At 51.8% G+C, this 24,170-nt stretch overlaps 1 protein-coding gene across 2 annotated transcripts; it reads right to left on the bottom strand.

The window, feature by feature from the left end:
* Positions 1–21: 21 nt before the first annotated feature.
* Positions 22–22,516, bottom strand: Hspa12b (heat shock protein family A (Hsp70) member 12B). 2 transcript variants are annotated; one of them, XM_075962207.1, is made up of 13 exons: positions 22,232–22,516; positions 11,465–11,524; positions 9,709–9,806; positions 8,323–8,447; positions 6,948–7,134; positions 6,472–6,576; positions 6,079–6,195; positions 4,209–4,383; positions 3,475–3,561; positions 3,016–3,120; positions 2,648–2,906; positions 2,109–2,212; positions 22–1,442 (listed from the first exon to the last, which is right to left on the bottom strand). In XM_075962207.1, exons 2-13 carry the CDS (start codon positions 11,505–11,507, stop codon positions 790–792), a joined length of 2,058 nt encoding a protein of 685 aa, XP_075818322.1. In that variant the 5' UTR covers positions 11,508–11,524; positions 22,232–22,516; the 3' UTR covers positions 22–789. The 2 variants fall into 2 exon arrangements, with proteins under 2 accessions (XP_075818322.1, XP_075818321.1); XM_075962206.1 differs by lacking the exon at positions 22,232–22,516 and adding an exon at positions 19,420–19,615 and having other exon boundaries at positions 25–1,442.
* Between the last annotated feature and the right edge of the window lie 1,654 nt (positions 22,517–24,170).

Here is a 24,170-nt window from a genome sequence, read left to right as displayed (position 1 = left end):
TTCTAGAAGATTATTGCTTTTCTTGACCACGCCTGCTTTATTTCACCTAGGGTAAGTTCTCAGCCAGGTAAAGCTGTCCTATGCCATGGTTGGCTGGAAGTGTCTGACATTTCACACTTGGAGAAACTGAGGCCCATGGTTGATCAGATTTCCTAGTGGTAAACTATAGTGATGAGTGGCAGAGCTGGGGCACCCACCCCCTCACCCCAGTGAACTCTGCCCTCCTGTGGCTGGGTTGGTGGCAAATGAGTCATTTATAGGCTGCCCGTGGGTCCCTCTGAGCATGCTGCGTCCACATCCCCTCCAAACTGCCTTCACTGTAACAATGCACCCTCCTCCCATCAGCCACTGCTCTGCGATTAACAGTCACACAGCCATAGCATGGGCTTAAACCCTGCATGAAATTGCTCTCTGGCTTCTGTGGCTAGAACTCCACAGTTTCAACAGTCAGTGAACTCTAACCTTCAGGCCCAGGTTCTGCACCTCGCGCGGCTCCTCAGCAATTTTGATTAACCTTCCCCTCAACCCTCAAGTTCAGGCCAGTGTTTAGTCCTCCGTTGTAGTCTGTCTTCGTGGTCACACACTTATAAGCCAGGCTCACCCTCTAACCTTAGAGGTCTCTTATGCCACCTCACCTTTTGGCGTTCTTTTAGTGTTCCAATCAGTAGACCAAGGCCCAATCCCAACGCGAGTCTCCATGTGTCCTTACCACATTTCTCTCAGGATGGGGAGAAAGGGGCGCCGCTGTGAAAACCAGCATGTTCTTCTGCCCCCAACGAAAGGGCACCCTTAATTGGAAAGAAAGTCAATGGCCGCCCGCACAGAACGATTAGTGCTGACATCCACAGCAGTGACCTTAATCTCCGTGTCGCCAAACTGCATGGCAGCACGGATCTCACGGCGGTTGGGGGGCGTGCCTGTGTTTTCCGGGCAGCCTTCAGGCTCAAGCTCCAGGCTGAGTGCACCACACTTGCGCACGCCAGGGTCAGTGATGAAGCGTGCGTCCTCCGCAGCGCAGCAGTACAGATTGATGAGCACGCGCCGCTGGCCGGGGCGCGCAGGGCAGTAGCTGCGCCGCACCTCCTCTCCCAGGGCCACCGACTGCTCTGCTGCAACGAAGCGCTCAAAGACATCAGTGCACCAGCGGCGCCCATCCCGAACCAACAGTTTCTCAGGTGGGTGGTGACCAGGCACAAAACGGTTGAGCACGCCCACGCCGTAAGTGAGAGGGGAGCGGCGCACCCGCACCACACCGGGTGCCTGGCCAAAGAGCACTGCTCCCTTGAGGATGGTGAGACCCACGTCGTGCGGGACCACAACGCGTAGGCCACGGGTGCCCAGTGCTGTCTGTACTGCATGCTGCAGCACAGCCGACTCTGCAAAGCCGCCCACCAGGAATAGCAACTTCACGCCCTGTACCTCGGGCCTTGCCAGCAATGTCTCTGCAGGGCAGGGACAGGTGTAGGGTGGGGTTCAGGAAGAGAGAGAAGGAGACAGAGTCACTAAGAGCCACTATTTCATGGTAAGTGGCTCTTCTGTACTCCTCCCCCAGTACTTTTTTTTTCGGGGGCGGGGATTTTGTTTTTCCAGACAGGGTTTCTCTGTGCAACTAGAACCCTGGCTTTTCTGGAACATACTCTGTAGATCAGACTAGCCTTAAACTGACAAAGATCCGCCTGTCTCTGCCTCCCAAGTGCTGGGATTAAAGGCACATGCCACTATGCCCGGCCCCACCAGTACTCTGACAGAATTAAAAAGAAAACAGTGCTTCCTGGCATTCTTCACTGGTCCTGCCGGCCCCCGACACCGTACTCCATTGCTACCATCCCACGAAGAATAGAGAACCAGGATTGCGTCTACACTGCTCAGGACAGCCTGTCTACTCTACACGCTATTAGCTCATTAAGTCCATTTACAAAATGGGGAAACGGAAGCACCAGGCCTTCTTTATCCTGGCAGGACTATAAACAGTTCCTTTATCACCATGAGTTGTTTGCTCCAGGTAATACAGATGATTCTGGGTTTTACCCCAAGGTATGTGTGGTTACAGGCATAGAGGAGTGGAATTATTTCTGAACCTGAATTTGGTGATGAATCCAGACACTCACCTATGTGTTGGATGATCCCACTGACTGTGGGCTGGAACAGCTCGTTCATAGCCTCACAGGACATCCGGAGCATCCCCTGTGAGGACCACTTCACAAAGTTCACACTGTGGGTGGTGAAGGGGACACACAAATCCATGGGTCAGCTCAGCTGTTTGCTGCAGCTTCTAGAAAGGGGTCCTCACCTGCCCTTATCCTCAATCCCACTCTGCTGTCGGCTCAGCTCAGTCAGGAGATCCCAAACGACTTGACCCTTACTCCAGTATAGCAGAGCCACGAACACTGAGTAACAGGGTGGGTCAGGGAGAAGATAAAATCTACAACCTCTGTCCCTTATGACACTTAACTCTTAATTGCACTGCCAATTCCTGATCGCTGGTGGACCTGCCTCACCACCCAGTACTCAAGGTCCAGCCACCTGTCACTGGCACGGTATATGTGTGTGGAACTGCCCAGGCCTCTCTCTCTAGTCCCTGGGGTACACGACTCTCCCTTGCAAAGGCAGGCCACATTAGCCTCCCGAGTCCTGACCCTGGGCACACCTGCTCCTGCGCAGGGCCGTCTCCACGTTGTGGCCTCGTTGCTTGCGGTAGAAGTCAATGAAAGAGAAGGGAAGCGAAATGTTGAGTGCTCCCGCACGGTGTGGGCCTGCAGTGCGCTTGCGGGCCTCGAAGGCAATGGTTAGATCCACCCAGGCTGCTGGCCGTTGCCTTTTGAATTTGGCGATGAAGTCCTCCCCGAATATGCGGCAGAGCAGCTGCTCAAAGGCCAGGTCCACCCCTACTGCGCCATAAGGGCCGCCTACAGCAGGGTAGGAGACAGAGCGGGTGTTATTGCCAGATCGGCCACCAGGGGACGATGGAAGGCCCTGTGAGAGCTTAGTGACAAGGGTACTCGTGGGTATACTCGCCAGAAGCCTTGTAGAGCTCCTTGAGGGTGCCGTGAGGCTGCTCCAGCTGGTGTACGGTCAGGTCCACAGTACCACCTCCACAGTCTGCCACCATGTAGCGGTCTCCTGCACCGGCCAATACAGGTAACATGAAAGATCTGTCTGTCTCTCACCTTCCGCCTTGCATCCCCCACCCCCAGCCTCCAGCTCTGCTCCAGGCACCAAACCCAGCCTTGGTTTATGGAGGGAGGCGAAGGGCTTCATTTCAGGCTACCAAATAAGGATGCTACGCGTGGAAGGGGGATGATTTGAGGCTTGAGCATGGAACAGAACTTCCTGGTGGAATGAGTTGGGCTGCGACTGTGAGCAGGATGGGGTATAGGTGACTGAGGGAGGATGCAGGCTTCACGGATCGAGCCCTCCCCAGTTCTTACAGAGTCTCTGTGCGCTGAGATGTCCCTTCATGCCCTGTCACCTCACCTTCTTGCATCTCTGCCCACAATTCTCCTACACCAGACTCCACCAGGAACGTTCGGCTGTGGCGAGACCTCCGCAGCTGCTCCCGGGCTGGGGTGGAAAGTAAGGTTAGGAGCTACCGTCTCAACCTTTCTCCTTACCAAGGCTGTCCAGAGCCCTGTGGCAACACGGATCCCAATCCCAGGCACTAGCAGCAGCTATAAGCATTTCTGGATACAGGACTTGTTCTTGCCCCAGAGGGAGCAGGTCCTGGCACAATCAGGCCCAAGGGGGCCCAAGAGGTCTTGAAGGATCTAGGTGGGAGGTGTTTCTAGGTGTCCCAGGGAAGCTCAGGACTTTGGGACCTCTCCCTGCCAGGGTGAACACACTGAGGAGTTTGTCCTTGGCCTCAGTGCCTGGGTCTGGCTGCAAGAGCTTTGGTTGCTAAGGGGCAGGGTTGATGTGGGATAACAGTTGATAGAGTGGCCATTTAAGGAAAAGCCTTGAAGAGGAGGCTGGGGCCCAGCTTGCTCCCTTGTTAGTGTCCACTGAGCACCTGCCCCGAGGCGGTCTGTGTCTCCCTGACCCTCAGACTCTGCTTCTCTGGTCAAGATGGGATTGTCCTCAACCTGGGGTCCTAGAGCCAGAGCTGTGTCCCCCTCACAGTGAACTCCACCGGGGATCTTGGGTTCCCTCAGGTGGTGACTTCCCCTTCTCCATCAAACCCTGTACCAGGCAGCAACCCGGGAGCAGCTCACCGTGTCGAAAGCTGGAGTCAATGGACCTGCGCTCACCCAGGCGCCCTCCGCCTACAGTCCGGCTACTCAGGTCCAGGAGCTGGTGCAGGCGAAGTTTTCGGCAGTAGACAGAGGCAGCCTCAGGCTCCAGAGCAATGAGGAGTTTTTCTGCATCCTCTCGAGAAACCAGGCCAGCCTGGGGATATAGGTGGTGGTCCGCACCAGGCAGCACCATAGACCGTCATGTAAGATGGCACTCTGCAGCCTGGGTATTCCCAACTCTTCTCCCACCACACCATCCATGCCAGGCCTGTCGGGCCCCTTCATGCTACACACAGTTGAAGCTGCCTCCCAGCCGCCTTGAGGTCAGGCTAGGGAGGGCCAGGGCCAAGGAGCCAAAGGCTTACCGAGCAGAAAGAAATGGCATGGCTGTAGCAAATTTCCCATCCCCAGGGAATGCCGTGCTGGCTGTGGTGTGGCTGGGGGTTCCAGCACAGTGGGGCAGGTGGGGGAGTGGGTGCAGTGGACTGGAGAGGATGGCAGGGGCTAAGTGCTGGCTGTGGTGTTGCTGGGGGAAATTCCAGCACCGTGGGGGGGGTGAGTGCCTTGAACTGGAGGGGATGGTAGGGGCAATGCCCAGCTCACCAGGCTGGTGTCAGATATTGGCCATAGGTTGCCTCACTCCCAGGAGAACTTTGTTCCCAAAGAATCTGCTATAGCAGGAAGGAAATAGTGAAATTCCAGGCATCATGACAGGCCAGTGGGGGTACAGGAGAAACATTCAAGATCTGTCATTTCCTGCAGCAGGACAAAGGCTCTCTCCAGGGAGTTTAGAGTTCATGGGATTCCATGCATTCTGACCAAGTTAAGAGGGAGACAGGTAGGAACGGGGGCTTCCTGCCCTGGGCAAGCCCTTTCTGGGAGCAACATGGGAGAAAGCAGGGCAGGTAGGTAAATGGACAGGCATGTTTGTTCTGTCTGGGGACATCTGATTCCTGCAGAGCGGCTCACTGTGCTCAAAGTCAACCCCCTCTAGGGATAAGCATAGGCACCCATAGTCCTGACATCTGACCCACAGGTAGAGGCATCTTCAAGGGGACAGAAGGCAGGCTTGAGATACCTTTTGGATGTCCTAGGGTCTGTTCCTCAAGGCCCCAGGGGCAGAGCCAAGCAACCCATCTTGCTCTGTGAGGCCTCTCTGTCCCCATTGGAGAGGGAGTGTCTGAACCCCACATTCTCTGTGGTAGGAAGACATCACACTTTGGCCAGAATCATCTCTCTTTGTAACTAAATAGTCCTTTTCTTCTGGGAAGAACCTACGATGCCTGGGGCAGGAATGGGGGTGCACAGAAGTGCTGTGGAGGGCCAGAGTGGCTTCCCTGGTGTCTGCCTGCTGCTCTTGCTGTATAGCTCTTGCTTTAGAGATTGGTCCCACCCCACACAGACATGTGCCCCTTCCATCCCACCAGCAAGCAACGGCAGGCAGCTATGGACCCTTGCCTCACTGTGGCCAACCCAGTGCCACAATCCTCCCTCTGGGGCTTCCTGTAGAATGGGGTTGAAGCTAGACTCCGGTGAGACCGCATCCTTGCACATCGCTCTCCGGTCCTGATTCCTCCACCCTCTTTGTCCTAAGAGCCTGTCTTCAGCAGACTATATACATAACACTCCCCATCTTGGGCTCTGCTTCTCAGGAACTTAACGGGACACTGTGATGGCCTATGCCTCTACCCAGCTGCCCTTATTCTTGAAGGCTCACCCCTTCTCCTGGGGACAACACTTTCCCAAGATCCCAGCAAGGGTGAATATCATCACACAACGATTTTGTGGTCCTCGGGGTTGGAGGAGGGATGAGGTGTGGGCTACCTCAGTTCCACCTGCACATCCTCACCAGGTAGGCAGCCTCCCTCATGAACTGCTTAGCTGGCTGTTTCCAGATGGCAGGCACTGTCAGCACCCAGCGCACAGTGTCCCTCTCGAGCATGCAGGGGCTCTGCTCCCTCAGCTCCTGCAGTAGGGGAGGACAGTGAGGCGGGAGCTGGCCTGAAGCATTTTCAGACCCTTCCGGAAGCTCAGCTTGGGAAGATCTGTTGCTGGAGTGAGAACTCTGATCTTCGCCTGGCTGGCCCAAGGGCAAGCTCTGACAGGACAGGGAACTGGAGTGGCCTGTGACTTGGCAGTGACCACCCATCATCTGGACTCAGGGTGGGATTAGGGGAGAGGGAGGGGACAGAAGGGATAGGGTGTCCCTGCCCCCGTCCGTGGGCTGGGAAGAGCAGCACACCTGAAGGGCGTGCTCCTTGAAGAAGCGGAGGGCGTGGGCGAACACCTCCAGAGCCAGCATCTTCTTCCCATTTACGGCCTCTAGCTCCGTCTTCAAGGTGAGATCCTGGCAGAGACACAGGGCCGCTCTGTAGGAGGCCATAGCTCTGCCCCTTTCCCTGAAGATTTCCTCGGTATAATCATCCATCTCCCATTGCTTCTCTTTCTCTTCTATCCATCTCACATCGGCTTTGCCCCAGCGTCCGCCATTTTCTAGTTCTGCCCCCCCCCATCCTCTTGCCCATCATCACATCAAGCCCATCGTTAGTGTTGCGCACCTGTTGGGCCCATGACCCCACCCCTTCGGCCCATGACCCCACCCTTTCGGCCCATGACCCCACCCCTTCGGCCCCCAGTCAGGCCATTCCTCTGGTCTCTCGGCTCTGCCCTGCTTTCCACTAACACCTCCCTGGCAGGAGCCTGGCCGCATAGGCTCACAGTGGCACTGTGGATCTTCATCTTAAACTTCTCAAAGTAGAGCCAGTCCCGAGCCTCCTCGGGGTCTAGGTCGTGGTAGTAGTCACGGGCAGTGTAGCCGAAACTGTGAAAGACACCCTCTGGGGTCAGCAGCAGACAAGTCGGGGTCTTCTGGTGGGCCACGCCTGGGTCTCCCCCCTCCCATTTCCTGCGAAGACAAAAGCAGTCAGGGGAGCCAGAGGCCACATTCCTACAGTTGGGTGCTGGCTCAGGGGCCAGACGTGTGACCCTGAGCAGGACACAGCTTCCCTGAGCTCCCACCTCCGCCATCTGTAAAATGAAAATAATGGAGCTGGGAGTGGTGACTGCAATCCCAGCAGTCAGGAGGCTGAGGTGGGATGATTGCCAGCCTGATCTACGGAGTGAGGCCTCTCGCAAACACCGCCCTCATCCTCACCCCCCAGGATAATAACAGTGCATATCTCTTAGGGGTTCATGAAAACGAATGGTGCCATTTACATCCCTCTGTAAACGGTCCCCCAGGGATCCTCTCTATCCAAGAGGCCCTGAGAGACCTCTGGGTAGGGTGTCCCAGTTGACCTCGCCTGTGTATTATTATGAGCAACAGCAAGCTATTATTCCATGGCCTGTGTCTGACCTCCTGATATGTTTCCCTGGGACCCTAGCAGAAGCGTTTCTGGCCAAATCACTGTACTTTTCAAGGTTGTTTTCCAAGGCCAAATTACTTCGAGGTCTTTTCTGATTCCTTCCTTTGTTTCCTCCCTCCTTCTCTCCTTATCTTTCTCTCTTCCTTTCTTTATTTTTAGAGCTTAGGCTGGCTATGGTGGCATCTATAACCTTGTCACTAACCCTGTCGCTGGGGGGATGGGGTGGGGACTAGGGATGAGGGCATCTCCAGAGCCCCACAGCCAGCTAGGCTAGCCAATCGGTGTGCTCTGGGTCCAGTGAGAGGTCCTGTGGGGAGTGACAGAGGCCTTAGGATGCATGCACTATCCACAAGTACACACATGCATGCGTGCACACACATTAAAAACCATTAAAACACACATCCCCAAAATAAAGCCTTGGTTTGGGGATCTAACCCAAGAACACTTGTGGGCTTGTGGCCCCAGGGTTGATATTCAGCCCTGCAAATAAATAAATGGATAAACAAATAAATAAATGAAGCCCAGCATTCCTGTAGTGGGTAGGAGGACTCCAAATAAGGCTGAAGTTTGGACCTGAAGTCCATTGTCCAGCCTCCCATCCCAGCGAGGAGTCCTAGAGATGCAAGGGGCTCTGAGAAGACCCTGCCCCGTGATTATTTCTAAGGCTAGGCCTTTACCAGAGTTTGAGGTACCTCTCCAGCCCAGTCTCCCAGGCCAGCTGCTCTCACCTCATCATGTGGATGGCTTCAGGGTCACTGGAAAAGCTGAAGGCATAGCCACTGGATGTAGTCCCGAAGTCGATGGCTACGACCACAGAGAAGGAGGCCTGCTGTGGAGCACGGGCCTCTGGCTTCTGCAAGTCCAAGACCTAACGTCAGCCAACAACTAAGAGAATCTCGCCCCATTCACTGCCTGTGGCCCAAAGTAGCTTTGTCCCAGTCCCATTGGCCCACCTTCCTAGTTTTACAGCCTCCCCTCCAGGCTGGGACCTGGCCATGTCACCTGCTTGGGTGGTCCAACACCTCTCAGGTAGCGGTGGGAGTTTGGGGCTAAAATGACTGCTATCTAGCTTCCTGTTCACCTGCCTGCTTCCCAGACTCCCTCGGCCCAGCTCCATCTCACACCATTTTCACAGCCTGCTGCCAGCCGTGCCCTGGCTGGGAGCAATCTGGCTTTTCTTGGCTGTTTTCCTTCCTTCCTTCTTTCTTTCTTTCTTTCTTTCTTTCTTTCTTTCTTTCTTTCTTCCTTCCTTCCTTCCTTCCTTCCTTCCTTTCTTTCTTTCTTTCTTTCTTTCTTTCTTTCTTTCTTTCTTTCTAAGATTTATTTATTTATTATGTATACAACATTCCTTCCATGTATGCTTGCATGCCAGAAGAGGGCACCAGATCTCATTATAGATGGCTGTGAGCCACCATGTGGTTGCTGGGAACGGAACTCAGGACCTCTGGAAGAGCAGTCAGTGTTCTTAACGTCTGAGCCATCTCTCCAGCACCCTCGGTGGTTTTCTAATATGTGGATGTGCACACTTTACCTCTTGCTTTTGTAACACAATCCAGACTCTGGTTTTTAAGAGAGGAGGGGCCCCAGTCCATGTACAGAATTGCCCCAACTTCTCCCAAGCTAGGCTTGGGCTCCCTGAGAAGAGGGACCCCAAATTGGATGACCGGGACAAAGCCATAGAGAATAGGTAACCCAGGAAAGCCCTGGGGATAGAGGTAGCCATGTGTCAACTTCAACTGTGCAGTTTCTAAATGTTTTTAAACAATATACTCTTCCTGAGTTGGGGCTTAGAGTGTGTTAGGGCTCTGGTCGGCAGGAAGAGTGCTCTGAGAACCTAGAAAAGTCACATGCCTGCCTAAGCAGGTCAGCCACAGTGTCTTCTGGGAGTCATCCTTCTATAGAGAGAGGTAGGAGTAAGTTACCTGGAGCTTATGTTTTCAGTAGCATTGTTACGGCCCACAGTCCATGGGGCCACATGACTAGCGTGCCAGGGATAGGAGGCCTGGTGGCATGCCTCTGCACCTTTCTTCAGTCCTGTTCCTGCCCCAGGGACCTCCCTCCTCCACACCACCCAGGCCACCTACCACCCAAATTCCCAGTCAGGGCTTGCTTACTGGAGACTGTGAAGGGGTGAGGGGGGCAATGCCACAGCTCTCCTGGGTCCTCGGGGAGCCGGGTGGGCTGGGTACTGGGGATCTCTCTGGACTAGAGCCTGTAGAGGAGAAAGACCAAGTCACCTTGAAACGATCTGGGAAGCAGGATCTTGCCTCGCACAAGGGCTCTATCTGTTCTCTCTGAGCCTGGCTGAGGCCAAGGGTCATTTGTGGGGAAGGGAGACAGGAGGGAGTAGGAAGGACATGCATGTTGCAGGGTTGAGGGTCTAAGCACCTGCCTGGACCAAGCAGATGTGCCTGTCTCCCTGGATGGTGTCGTGTGTGGATCATCTGGGCAGTTTCCCAAGTCCCCTTTAAGCACACACAGGAGGACAGAAGGAGACACAGAAGCACTTTGTAGTAGAAAGACAGTCTAGAGATGGGTAGGCAGGAGCTATGGGCAGATGGGCTCCTGTGGCAGGGCCAGAGGGGACTTCAGATGTGACTGTGAGGTGGGACAGACGGCCTAGAGGCAGGCTGCTCCTCTGCTATGAAAGTCAGCCACATGGTTCTAATCAGGACTTGAGGGAGTTCCCCGTTCCCAGTGGGCACACAGGACCAGAAGGGGAAGGCAGCACCTACCCCCAGCCCAGATCTGTGTCTGGGGACATCCTCAGCACACATAGACACTCAAGTTAGCATTGGGGGCAGAAGGGCCAGGCCTGGGCTGGACTTTAGGGTCTTGGAAACAGGGCAACCTCCAGGAGGGCCCCAGGTATGGCTTGAATTAGACGCCTGTGGGACAGGAGGGCCAGCCTGGCCGGACACTCAAAGGTGGCAAGGAAGTCATTATCCCCATCACACTAAGGTTTGCTAAGGGTGATGGGAGGAGATGGCAGAGACCCTGACACCCATGGATGAGGCTAGGGAGGCCAAAAAGAGAAGGAGAGTGGGAACGGGCATGAAGGCTCCTGTCAGCAGGTCTGAATGTTGCCCTCTGGGCCAGGGCTGGCTGTGCTCCCTCACCTTGTCTGTGACCCTTGACAGTGGTCCCGGGATAACCCAGGAATGTATGTGAGGGTCTGTAAGAAGAGCCTGGGCATAGTTGCAGTGTGCCTGGGTACCAGAAGTATAAGGTCAGGGTAGCTAAAGTTCAAGATCCCCTTTTCGGGGCATCCAGCATGGCCCAGGCCCTGCTATCAGCTCTAATGTGAAAGGCAGTTGCTGTGCCTTTAGCCTGGGAAGGGAGGCAGGAAGGAAGGGCCCAGCCCACCAGGTCTTTGTGAATGGACTTCCTGAGGAGTGTCCCTCCTGCCTGCTGGCCTCCCACCCTGCAGAGAGCACAAAGCCTGCACTCAGAGGAAAGCAGATGTGCTGAGTTCAGTGCACACAGGCCCACCTGCAGACCACTCCAACCCAAGGTCCTCCGCACAGGGATCCATCCGCACCCTCACAAAGGGTGCACATGCGTGTAGGTGCACAAAGCACACGCGAGTCCTTTGCACACAGACAAGCATATGCACACACACAGGGATCTCTGAACAGATACTTTCTGTATACAGACTATCCCTGCACACACATGCGCAGGTGTGCACACTGTATACACACACACACACACACACACACACACACACACACACACACACAGTGTAGAATATACAGAATGGTTCTCAAGAACTTGCACTGAGAGGAAATTGTGGGCAGTGGCTAGCAGTCTCATGCCAAGGCAAGTAGGGTGGGTGGGGTGGTGGGCAGGGAGGGGCAGTAGAGGTCTTACTGATATACAGCCCTTGTAGGCCCATTTCCGGGACAGTCAGCATCCTTGCAGTCTCTGGAGCTGAAAACAAGAACAGACAAGCAAAATGAGACTTACTTGTTCTACACTCTTTCCCTGACTGCTATCTGTGCTATTTTTTTACTCTGAGCCGGAGACACTTGATGCTAATCCCTGACGTCACAGTACTTCACTTACAAACTCCTCAGCGTGTCTCTGGGAGATAAGGATTAAGGATGACACGTTTTGAAAACCAGCATCACAAATTCTGTTAGCATGTCTAACCAGATCCCTTCATTTCATCTAGAGTTCAGTCTCCATACGCCTGGTTTGCTCAGAAATGCCCTTTGCTCTGTATGAACCATGACCCCCCTATGTGTTTTCTGGTGCTTGCTTTGTGCCAGGTGCTGCTTATGAGATTGTTTTGCCTGTATGTATGCCCATATAACGTGTGTATCTAGTGTCCAGGGAGGGTGACGGATGGCTTGGATCTGGAATTACAGATAGCTGTGAGCCGCCTAGTGGGTGCTGGGAGCGCAGGTCTCTGGAGGAGCAACCAGGGTTCCTCACAGCTGATCCTTAAACTTTCCCCTCGAGACCGTTTCACTTGAGACCCTATTGTATATAGGAAATTTCCATGCGCCGGGCGGTGGTGGTGCAGGCCTTTAATTCCAGCACTCTGGAAGCAGAGGCAGGTGGATCTCAGTGAGTTTGAGGCCAACCTGGTCTACAAGAGCTAGTTCCAGGATAGGCTCCAAAGATCCAGAGAAACCCTGTCTCAAAAACAAAAAACAAACAAACAACCCCCCCCCCAAAAAGAAAGAAAGAAAAAGAAATTTCCGTGCAATCCAGGGTATATAATTACATAAAATAGGAATATAAATAAAATTTTTATTTATAATAAGTTATATAAGACTTTATTTTGAAAACAATTCTTTGAAAGGGGTACACTCATCCATTGCTGGTGGGAATGCAAACTTGTGCAACCACTTTGGAAGGCAGTATGGCGGTTTCTCAGGAAATTCGGGATCAACTTACCCCTGGACCCAGCAATACCACTCTTGGGAATATACCCAAGAGAGGCCTTATCATACAACAAAAGTATATGCTCTACAATGTTCATAGCAGCATTGTTTGTGATAGCCAGAACCTGGAAACAACCTAGATGCCCTTCAATGGAAGAATGGATGAAGAAAGTATGGAATTTATACATATTAGAGTACTACTCAGCAATAAAAAACAAGGACTTCTTGAATTTTGCATACAAATGGATGGAAATAGAAAACACTATCCTGAGTGAGGTAAGCCAGACCCAAAAAGAGGAACATGGGATGTACTCACTCATATTTGGTTTCTAGCCATAAACCAAGGACATTGAGCTTATAATTAGTGATCCTAGAGAAGCTAAATAAGGAGAACCCAAAGAAAAACATATAGGCATCCTCCTGAATATTAACCTTCAGCAAGCGATGAAAGGAGACAGAGACAGAGACCCAAATTGGAGCACAGGACTGAAATCTCAAGGTCCAAATCAGGAGCAGAAGGAGAGAGAGCACGAGCATGGAACTCAGGACCGCGAGGGGTGCACCCACACACTGAGACAATGGGGATGTTCTATTGGGAACTCACCAAGGCCAGCTGGCCTGGGTCTGGAAAAGCCTGGGATAAATCCGGACTTTCTGAACATAGCGGACAATGAGGACTACTGAGAACTCAAGAACAATGGCAATGGGTTTCTGATCCTACTGCACGCACTGGCTTTGTGGGAGCCTAGGCAGTTTGGATGCTCAACTTACTAGACCTGGATGGAGGTGGGGGTTCCTTGGACTTCCCACAGGACAGGGAACCCTGATTGCTTTTCGGGCTGGGGGGAGACTTAATTGGGGGAGGGGGAGGGAAATGGGAGGCGGTGGCGGGGAAGAGACAGAAATCTTTAATAAATAAATAAATTAATAAAAAAAATTTAAAACAAAACAAAAAAAAAGAAAACAATTCTTTGATATATATTCCTACTTATTAAAGATAGAAGAAATCTGAATAGTAATGAGACAGATGTGCTTGCTTCTTTTTTACACAAAAAATGAAGTCTTCTGGTGACTCATGCCTCTACTCTCAGCACTGGGGAGGTGAGACAGCAAGATCAGAAATTCAAGGTTAACATGGAAGGGTAGTTTGGGATACACGTGACCCAGCTTCAAGAAAACCAAAAAATAAATAAATATTGGCTGAATATTTGACACTGAATGTGAAGCATCATCAGCACGTGCCAGAGCTGGCTGACAGATATTTTGATTTGACAATGGTCGAGCTGAGAGTGCTCCTTCACATAAGCGCACAGCACAACACGACAGGCAAGGCTAGGGCCACTCCAGAAATTCCAGGAAATTCTGTTTTAATCTCAAGTCAATATTCATTGATTATTCAAACAGCAGTCTTTAAAATCAGACACCCTCATGGCTGAAGAGATGGCCTGGTGGTTAAAAGCTGTCTTCCAGAGGAGCAGGGTTCAATTCCCAGCACCCACACGGCAGTTCACAGCCATCTGGAACTCCATTTCCAAGGGATTCAATGCTCTTTTCTGGCCTATGGAGGCACCAGGCATGAAAGTGGTACACAGACATACATGCAGGTAAAACATTCATACACAAAGTAAATAAAAAGTTAAACTTCATAAAAATCAAACATTCTTGTTTGTTTGCTTGCTTGTTTTTTCTGAGATAGGGTTTCTCTGTGTAACCACCCTGGTGGTCTTGGAACTAGCTCTATAGACCAGGCTTGGCCTTGAACACACAGAGATCTGCCTGTCTCTGCCTCTGGAGTGCTGGGACTAAAGGTGTGTGCTACCATACCTGACTAAAACTCAAACATTCTTAAAAAGAAAAACAACAAAGACCCCACCAAAAAACTTTCTAACATAATACAATCCAATGAGCTTATATGCTGAGGAATGCTGGGATGGTATAAGTCTGTGTTTTCTGTAATTAAACCAGTATGCTTCCATAAGGAGTCACACAGTTTGATACGCACAGTAAAACAGGCAATCCCTAACACAGAATAGTCTCAAATCTGAACTGAGGTGTTTCTGTCAGCTTCTGTAGCTGTTTCATGGTCGACCGGCATGCACAGTGCAAAGGGAGTGTGTCGTGTGCTCAGAACTCTGTGGGCCACACAGTACGACATGGGCTAGCTCTGCCAGAAACAGATTTATTCACATTCTGATTTTGATGTAATTTTTGGTCATCGAACATTCAGCAAACTTAATGTTGCCAAATTTTCATCTTACCTGTTTAATCAGGTGTCCTTGTAATGGGACCACTAGCCGTGGCTTAGAAAATGGCGAGCCGCACCTTTTCTGGGGACTCAAGTGATTGTGTAATCATGAAAGTAACTCTGCAAATGCCAAGCATATTAAGGATGTGAAGATGATGTCGGTGTGGGGAGAGAAGAGCTGGGCCGGACCCTCCTTTAGACTCGGTTTTATATGAAGGGCAATGGAAAACCTCGCAAGTTTGGAAGCTGCAGGGTGTGTGTGTGGAGCATCACCACGTCTGCACTCTGATGCTTCTATGCACGGGAGAGTGAACAGCTATAGAGCAACATGGAAGTGGAAGTCAGCAGGGCAGCTATAGGTGGCGGGAGCGGGAAGTCAGCAGGGCAGCTATAGGCGTCCAGGCTACAGATGGCGGAAGCGGAAATCAGCTGGGCAGCTATAGGCTTCCAGGCTACAGGTGGTGGTGAGCTGTGCACCTCGGACACAGTGGGGCCATTTCGTGGCAGTAGTGTAAATCAGCAGGGCTGATCAGACCTGTTAATGGGCCTCAGGAGGAAACTGTTCTGACTTAAGCTGGGGGATGAAAGGAAGAGAGAGAGAGCAGGGACAGGCAGAGAGTGGATGCAGTTTCACACTCAGGTAACAAAACAGAACTAGTGATCAGACATGTAGTCTGGAGATAGGGAGAAGCCCCTGAGCAGGAAGTATACTATACATGAGAAATTCATTGTCCACGGGAGTCTAGGAAGAAGTAGAGTGGGAGGGGAGGGAGGAGAAAGACACTTAAAGGCCTGCCATGTGGAAGCAGGCTGACCAAGGACCCTCCTGTGCTTCCATGACAACCCCAGCAAGAGAGGAGGGTGAAGCTAGGTGGTTTTAAGACGTCCTCGAAGAAAGGGACTGGAGAGCTGGCTCAACAGTTAACATTGTTATTCCTGCGAGGACCTGGGTTCTGTTCCCATCACCTACCCAGTGGCTGTGGCTCACAACCATCTTTCAACTTCAGTTCCAGAGGATCCAAGCCCTCTTCGGACCTTTGTGGGCCCTAGACGCACATGTGGTGCGCAGACAGGCATGCAGGTAAAATGCACATGCAAATAAAATATAAAAAGAATTTTAAAGAAGTCCTTAAGACAGCAAATACCTGTCCCATTGGCCCAAGGCGGATAAACCCAGGCAAAGCTGAGCACAAGAAGCTTGGCTGAGCAGGGAAGAGACAGTGTCTTGAGGGAGGCAGGGAAGGTTGTGTGCTCATGTGTTTTCCTTTTTAAACAAGTTCTACATTTCTAGTTATTATTTGACAAGCGGGAAGAAGTTGAATACATTGGCACACGCATCAATGGTGCAGGTGTGGCTGTTAGAGGACAACTTCTGGGAGTCGCTTCTCCCCTTCCACACTTGTGTGGGTCCTAGGAGTCAACCCAAGTCATCAGGTTCGCATGGCAAGCGCCTTTACCGATGAGCCAGCTTGCAGCTCCAAGTTATTTACTGAAGGATATTTATTGCCTGTTAAAAACCAAGGTTATTTATATTTTTGTTCCTACATGGGAGGTATTTGAGCTTGAATCTGTGAGGTTCTGGGGTCCAAGCTCTAAGTAAATGCCCCCAACTCATCAATAGTTTTGTTACTTAATGTGCTGCCTCAGGTCCAGCAGTCCCGGCATCACTACACCCCAAAGGAGCGTTCCACCTTGACCTGCTCAGAACTTATTTCTTCTCTCTCTCACCTTTTTTCTTTGTCTTTTTTGTTTGTTTGTTTTTTTCGAGACAGGGTTTCTCTGTGGCTTTGGAGCCTGTCCTGGAACTAGCTCTGTAGACCAGGTTGGTCTCGAACTCCCAGAGATCCGCCTGCCTCTGCCTCCCGAGTGCTGGGATTAAAGGCGTGCGCCACCATCGCCCGGCTGTCTTTTTTGAGACAAGGTTTCCCTGTGTAGACCTGCTGTCCTGGAACTCTCTCTGTAGATCAGGATCAGGTTGGTCTCGGATTTAGAGATCCTCTCACCTCTGTCTCCCAAGGTTCTGGGATTAAAGGTGTGTGCCACTACCGCCCGACCAGAGCTTGTATTTTATGAGATTCCCAAGTAATTCAGATTCTCCTTACAGATTAAGTGATATTCAAGTGTTCTCGCTGCTCCGTGGTCTATAAAGCAGGGGTGCTATTGCTCTTACCTATGAGCCTGACTACCCCTTTAAACAAAGGTGGAGGCTGCCCCTGTCGGTAGCCTGATCAGGAAGTTTTGCTAACAGAACACAAGCAGATACAGATCCGGGCAGTGGCACACCCATACACAAGGATACTCCCTTGCTCACCACCATCCGAACATACCCAGCATCAGGGAAAGACAGCCAGGCTCTTGTACATCCAGGGTACCCCTGTGTGGCCAGCATCATGGAGATTTCTAGACACATAGGGTCCTGCTTCCACAACACTGGAGAGACACAGTTGGCTGTAGCAGGTATCAGAATTTGGGAAAGGATAAGGGCTGGCTGAAGCTAGGGGGTAACGATGAAAAGAGGCAAATAGAGGGGACCTCTAAGAACCCTGGGAATCAGGACAGAAGCCTAGCTCAGAGAAAAGAAAGGGGTAAACTAGAGCTGGGTACCATAAACTCTCCAGAGTGGACGCTGTCTCTTAATCCTGCGTCCATGCACATAGTGATGTTAGCCTGAAAGCAGCCGTGCCTAGGAGTATTCACACTGCAGAAACAGACAACAATTACAAATCAGGCTTTTCTCTTTCTTAGAGAGCTGGCTGTTTTTACTGGCATGCCACTGTATCAAAGCCCACCACAATACACATTGAGCATTTCTCTGTCACAGGCTTGAGTTAGTGCTAGAACCACTTTGACGGATGGATGAATGAATGGATGGATCCTCTGGGCCAAGCCTGTTGCATGGTAGAAAATAACCTTGAACTTCCAAGAGAAAAAGACTTGAGTTGTCGCTCTAAAAGCTTAGTTCCATGCCACAGGCAGATGCCTATACCTCCCCCTTGGCCCACTATGGCCTGTGTAAGAGTGTGTCACCTCGCTGTACCTATGGGTGACACTGGGCTTGTAAGGACCAAGTCCAGGGGTGGAAGGTGCTGGGAAAGGCAGGGAGCTGGGTGTGTGTGGACAGGGCTCTGCTTCTCCACGTGGATTTGACTTTACTGAAAATGTCACTGTACCTATCCCGAGTTCTTTCTGAAGGCGGTAGGAACTGAAACAAACCATGATGGTGGAGTCTCCACAGACTCCATAGAGATGGAGGTAAAGGGGTTAGCAGCTGTACAGGGACATACAGGTGGCCAATGTGTCTTCCAGATCTTCCCACCATGCTTTGCACGTGCACCGAAAGAACATTTGAGGAGAATGCTGACTAAGGAGTTTGGGATAAGTCAGCTCCCAACAGCTAGGGCTCACCAGAGTGCAGAGATGGAAACAGAAAGAGGCAGACCCCCATCCCAGGGACTTCCAGTTTCCGGGTGGTAATGTCTGAGTTTCCGGATGGAAACTGCATGCCAAATCCAGGCCCTAACGTGATCGCTACACTATCTGTAGACAGCCCTTTAGCCCTACCTGTCGCAGACTCCTGGCTCCCAGCCTCATGGCTCATACTCTTCACGTTCACCCTGGCTTTTAGTCCTGATTGTTGTCTAATAGGCAGGGTTTGTCTGTCACAGGGGACCGGGACAGGGTGTGCCAAGAGGAAACTCAGAGAATTCCCCAGATCTCACAATAATCTCGAAATCTTTGTCTGATGGACACAGTTCTTCAAGGGTCTCTTCTTGGGTGGGGTGGTTAGGTGGGGAGCTATGAGCTTCAACAGGACTGTCAGCAGGCTGGGGCTACAGACATTTCTTCCAAACTTTTCTGGGCCACTCAACCGGGAGCCCATGGTCTGGTCATAAATGGAACCCAAAGGGCTGCTCCACCCTATACTGGGGAGATGACTTCAAGGAGAGGGGACCAGAAAAAGGCCATGGAATAAGGAGGCGGCTTTCTCCTGTAAGGGCTAGGGGTGATGGAAATGGCCACTGACATCCTGATCCCTGCTTCAGCTTTGCTTTCCACAAATGTGCCACCCCTTTGGGTATTCATCGTGGGAATAATTAGTTCACAATCTCTGTCCCACCGAACCTAAAGCCGTACCCTGCCCACCATCTCCAGTGAAGTTTTTCACTTTCCCTGGCCCCATCTGCTCACAGCAGCATGAGTTGAGTTCCTGCCTTCCCCTTTCTCCACGGGACAGACTTACTTCATAGCTAGCTAGCTCCTCCAACCTAGGAGAAGCCCAGACCCCACCCAATAGGATCCCCACCCGTGCCTCTTTGAGAACAGCCTAAGGTCTCTAGCATACAGACACCCTGGTCACCCAGATGCCCTCCCACAAATTTGGATCTCAGTGACTGGAGCCTCGTGAGGCACTTCTTGACACACAAATATTCAATCCCCAGTCTTAACTCTAACCCAGGCAGCAGGTCCCCAGGACTGGTTAAGTGAGCAGGCCCCAGTTCACAGTGGCTCTCCTCCAGCCCCCAGCCCACCTCCCCATGCACCAGGTCGTTCCAAACTAAGCAAGTCTCTGGTGGGGTCCCACAGCCAAAGGTAGGAGCCAATGCTCAGTTGCCTCTCTCTCCAAGCCTGGGCCCAGACAGCAGCCTCTGCATCTCCCTGGGAAGCCCAGAGGCCCTTCCCCGGCTCACCTCCGCCTTGCGGACAGCTCCACTCTGTCTGGCCGCCTGGATACTAGCTCAGAGCCCGCGGCCGTCTGCTGTGGCCCTCGATGTGCGCCAGGCCCGTCCCTGCACCCTCCCCCAGGCCGGATGGCCGCACACACCGCCCAGATGTGTGAGCCAGGGCGGGGCCTGCCTGCTCAGAGCTCAGCCGAGGGGCCCAGCCCCGGACTGCGTCCCCGGCCCCTCCCAGCTTCTCACAGCACCACGGGCCAGCGGCGCCTCCCCTGCTCGGAGGGCAGCCCAGGGGGTGGAATGGGAGAAGGCAGAGTGGGAGGAGCAGGGTGGGAAGAGAATTCCAGACCCTCCTAGGCCTTCTGCTGCTCCCACTTCACCAGCTGCCCACCCTGGGGTTGGGCATTGGCATCTGCTGCCCAAAGTCTAGACCCCACAGAGGGTGGCCCTATTCCAGATCTTTAAAGTAGCCACTCTTTCCTCAACACTTTTCCTAGCGGGTGTCCCCAAAAGTCATGTGGAACTGAGGGTGAAGGCAGAACCTAGGTCCTTAGACTGGGACCTCAGATTTGGCCAGAGACCACCTATTCTGCCTTTGTGGTGAGAAGTCCTTAACCTTTCAAATGTGGCTCATAATCTTCTTGTATCAACCCAGGACCTCCGGGTGATACCAGGATGGGGCTTCCCCTGACAGGAGACAGTAGGGGAAGCCGAGGGTGGCTGTCAGGTGCTTGCTCTGTTCTGAGCTGACTTGCCAGGTCCTGTGCGCCCAGGGTCTGTCAGGGCCACTGCTCTAGGTACCCTACAAAGGCTCCAGTTGCTTCCAGAACTTATCTCCTTGTAACTACTCTCCTAGAACCAGAAGACAAGGAGAGAACTGCTTTGGTCTGCTATCCCATCCTTTGCAAGGCCATTTTCCCTCCTGGTCTGCCTTGCCTCCTTCACTGCCCAGAGAAAATGCTATCTTCCTTAGAGCTCGCTGCCCTTACTGTTATGTCCACTGTCCCAGAGGGTCTTTATCTGAGGTCAGGGCCAGAGGTGTATGTGTATGTGTGGTGTGTGTGTGTGCGCGTGGTGTGGTGTGTGTGGTGTGTATGTGTGTGTAGGGTGTGTGTAGTGTGTGTATTGTGTATGTGTGTGTAGTGTGTGTATGTGTGTGTAGGGTGTGTGTAGTGTGTGTATTGTGTATGTGTGTGTAGTGTGTGTATGTGTTCCAGCAAGGTGTCCGTCCCGTCAGCAGTTTTCCCTGATTGTCAGACACATTGATGCATCTTGTGTCTGTGTGTATTTGTTAGGGTATGTGTGACAAGATTCTTTTCTTTTTCCATCTCACCATAGGTTTTCCCCAGCTACACTGTCACTTAGGACCACAACTGCAGTTGGTCCCCCACCGCCCCCACCCTTTCACCCACCCTCTGAAGTGATGAGGGCACCTCCTTACATCGCCACCTCTGCTTTGGGTCCTGATTCAGTCCTCATCAATCACAGTCCCACCCTTGTACAACTCCAGTCTACCCAGGGGACAGCAAATGCTCCACATTAGAAGTTTGATTCAGTCACCATAGAAAGTTGGTCCTGTGGGCAGGGACAAGGGACCTGTTGAGTGTCCACCCTTCACCTAAATGGTCCCTTCTTTCTCCCCATGCTCTTCTCTAGTGCCATTGTGGGCCCACCCACTGACCTCAGATGTTTCTATTTTCTCTGGTGGGTCTCTGAGCGTGTCCTCTCCTTGTCAAGCCTTCCCGTAGGTTTCCCTCGGGCCCTTCTCTGGGAGACCCTCCCTCTCTTCCAGTCCGACCCTCTCATGTGTATCCATGGGAATCCTGCCCATCACACTATCAACCTAGCACTCACTATGACTCTGTCCGATCCAAAGGAGATCCCAGGATTCAAAGCATGCCCCGCCCTTGGCTAATGTCCCTAACTGTCCTTCCCAGGTCCAGCCCCTAACACCTCTCATGCCCTTCAAGCACAGACCCTTTGAGCTCCCAACATTTGCTCCACCTGGGCCAGTCCTAATTACGACTTCCTTACCATTATCCCTCCCTTCTCCAGGCATTTAGGAGAAACCAGGCCCTTCTTCTTTACTGTGGGTGCTGCATCTACTCAGAAAGCTTCCAGCCCCAGGGACCACTACATAGGTCTTTAAGAAGAATCTTTGAGTTTGGAAGGCAGAGCAAAGCTCCCTGCTCCTGGAACCCATGACATGACAGAGCAACAGGCAGCTTTAGGACGAAAGGTAGTTAATATTTAAGACATGCAGTTCTCCGATCTAAGCCCATCGATGCTAAGGGTCAGTGGAGAGAACTTTATAGCTGTGCTCTAACCTTCTACTCAAGCCTGACTTGCTAGCTCTGTTCCAAAGACTGGAGAGTGAGCGCACATGTATACACACACACACACACACACACACACACACACATACACACACACACACGTGCAAACACACACATGCACAAAAGGGAAGAGTTGGCTTCTTTCACCTGTGGAGCCTGTCCTTTGGACTTCAAAATGTCCTGTGCCCAGCTAGGAACCTTACTTGGGTGCTCTGGTTGCCACCCCGGCACCCCATGTGTGGCAGTAAAGCCTTTTCATTTCAAGGTATAGGAAAGAAAACCACAGCTGAGAAACTGTAGGGCAGCTCCTGCAGGCTGCCTCCCTCTGAGCCTCACTCTTGCTTGAGCTACAGGATGGGGGCTAGTGACTGGGCTGTATCCCAGTTCAAATGCCAGGCTGCCCAGATGGTGACCCATTCCTCCTGCTATCAGATCCTGGATCCTGGCAGCAAGCAGCTCCTGGGACAGAGATTCAACAATGTCCCCTTTACCAGATTCCTGAGATGTGAGCTTCCTTCCAGGAATTCCTCTGCCTGCTGGCCGCCCAGATGGACTTCCTCTCTGTGGCCTGTGGTCTCAGGTCTCCAGCAGGATCACTTTCCACGCTGGAATTGGGAGTGCGTGAGACCCAGCTGCTGCCAGTCACCTAGGAACCTGTGGATCAGGAGCCTAGGCTAACCGTGGAGGCTCTGTTGTTAGCTGGTACCTCCTTCTTCATAAACAGAAAAGCAGGGTTCACTTTCCAGCTGCACTCCCTCTTCTCTGTCCCAGATGGCAGCCAACTCACAGAGATTGACCTCACTTCCAGAACCTTCACTGGAGCCTCCCACTCCCAGCCCTTCCCTATCAGGGCTCCCACACAGGCGACAGAAGCCTGGAGGAGGAGGAGGAGGAGGAGGAGGAGGAGGAGGAGGAGGAGGAGGAGGAGGAGGAGGAGGAGGAGGAGGAGGAGGAGGAGGAGGCGGCGGCGGCTTTGGAACCTTGAAGGATGACTGAGAATGATCCCCATGGAGGAGCAGGAGCTACCTCAGGTAGAGGCAGCTGTGCACAGAGGGTATGGAGAACAGAGGCAGGATGAATCAAGATATTTGGCAGTCAGTAATGCCACCAGTGTGGCTGGCTATTCTGCATCCCACTCTGCCGGCGGTATGGTCTTTGCCCAGGACTCCAGATCCCCAGATCCCACTTATTTTGCTTTGGTGTCTTTGGTATGGAGTTTGCCCTCCCTCCCTCCCTCCCTCCCTCCCTCCCTCCCTCCCTCCCTCCCTCCCTCTCTCCCTCCCCCGAGGCATTTTATTTATCCATGCATTTTGCATCCCCAGAAAAGGAACTCCAGGAGTTTTCCTGCTCGAGTTTTTATCTTGCTTCTTCATGGTTCATCAAACCAGCTGAGGATGTCAGTACAATGAAACCAAACAGGGTGGGAGCAGATCATTCTGCCATTTTCCTAGGTCTTTCAGCCGCACATCCAATCTAGGGCTGATCTTGTTATGCTTGTTTAACCCGCCCATGAGGTTCACAAAGATTTCCCCGGTTCGGTTATTGTCTTTGTTAGAGTTTTTATTGTAGTGAAGAGACTCCATGACCATAGCAACTCTTTATTTTTTTTCTTTACAGCAGAATTAACAAGGCATTGACTAATGAAGTCACTAAATTTAAATATATATTCTTCAATCATTTGATAAGTATGTAATGAACAGTATTTTCAGCCACTTAGAGTTAACTTCTACAATAGAATTTTACTAATTATTGAATTTATAAGAAGAGGTTTAAAACATTGATATTTCTAGAAATAGCAGAAAAAACACTATAAAAATAAATCAGGGAACAGTACACTCACATATTCACAAAGTCTCTACTGTCTTCTCTACTGCCCTTTTCTCTTTGCCACTGTCCTGTCCTAGAGCGCAAACCACCACTGTTTAGGAGCTGTTGAGGTCTGAAGTACCTCTGCCCTTTCTCAGCTAATCCTAGAAACTAAGTGTGGCTTGCATCTTAGAGATGATAAGTGGGGCCAAGCATCCCTTTTGCCACAGTTACACACTGCAGCCATTAAAACTTGAGCTAGGATCTTACAGCTGCCTACCCGGTCTGCTCATGTTCTCTGCAGTCTCTTAATTGTAATTCCCCATAAAATTGAAATGAAAAAGCAGATCACATACTTCCAACGTACAATGGCACAGAACATACATTACCATGCTAAAAGGGTGGAAAAGGAGCAAAGAGAGAAAAGACTGAAAACCAGCCGGGCAAACTCCGAACTCTGCATCTCCGTGTCTGATGTCCAAGTGCTCTTCAGATCTCCAACTCCTTTCAGCTTTGTTGACTGCAACACACTTCGTTCTCTTGGTTTGGTTCCATGTTTCTAGTAGTATGGCCCATCAAGCCCACTTTAAACCATTCTACTGCTTTCCTAATCCAAAGTCCCCA

This window comes from Microtus pennsylvanicus, chromosome 2, assembly GCF_037038515.1.
Source record: "Microtus pennsylvanicus isolate mMicPen1 chromosome 2, mMicPen1.hap1, whole genome shotgun sequence".
Lineage (NCBI taxonomy): Eukaryota > Metazoa > Chordata > Mammalia > Rodentia > Cricetidae > Microtus > Microtus pennsylvanicus.
The sequence above is the reverse complement of the archived record's forward strand: the minus strand, read 5'-3'. Positions and strand labels throughout refer to the sequence as shown.

What these genes read in the sequence shown, in the direction of transcription:
- Hspa12b (XM_075962207.1), bottom strand. Translation starts at nt 11,507, where the DNA reads ATGCTGACTGTCCCGGAAATGGGCCTACAAGGGCTGTATATCA. An exon ending in TCAAGGAGCACGCCCTTCAG is followed by an intron (nt 6,196 to 6,471) that starts GTGTGCTGCTCT and finishes CCCCTACTGCAG; the next exon opens with GAGCTGAGGGAGCAGAGCCC. An exon ending in TGAGGGAGGCTGCCTACCTG is followed by an intron (nt 4,384 to 6,078) that starts GTGAGGATGTGC and finishes CTATATCCCCAG; the next exon opens with GCTGGCCTGGTTTCTCGAGA.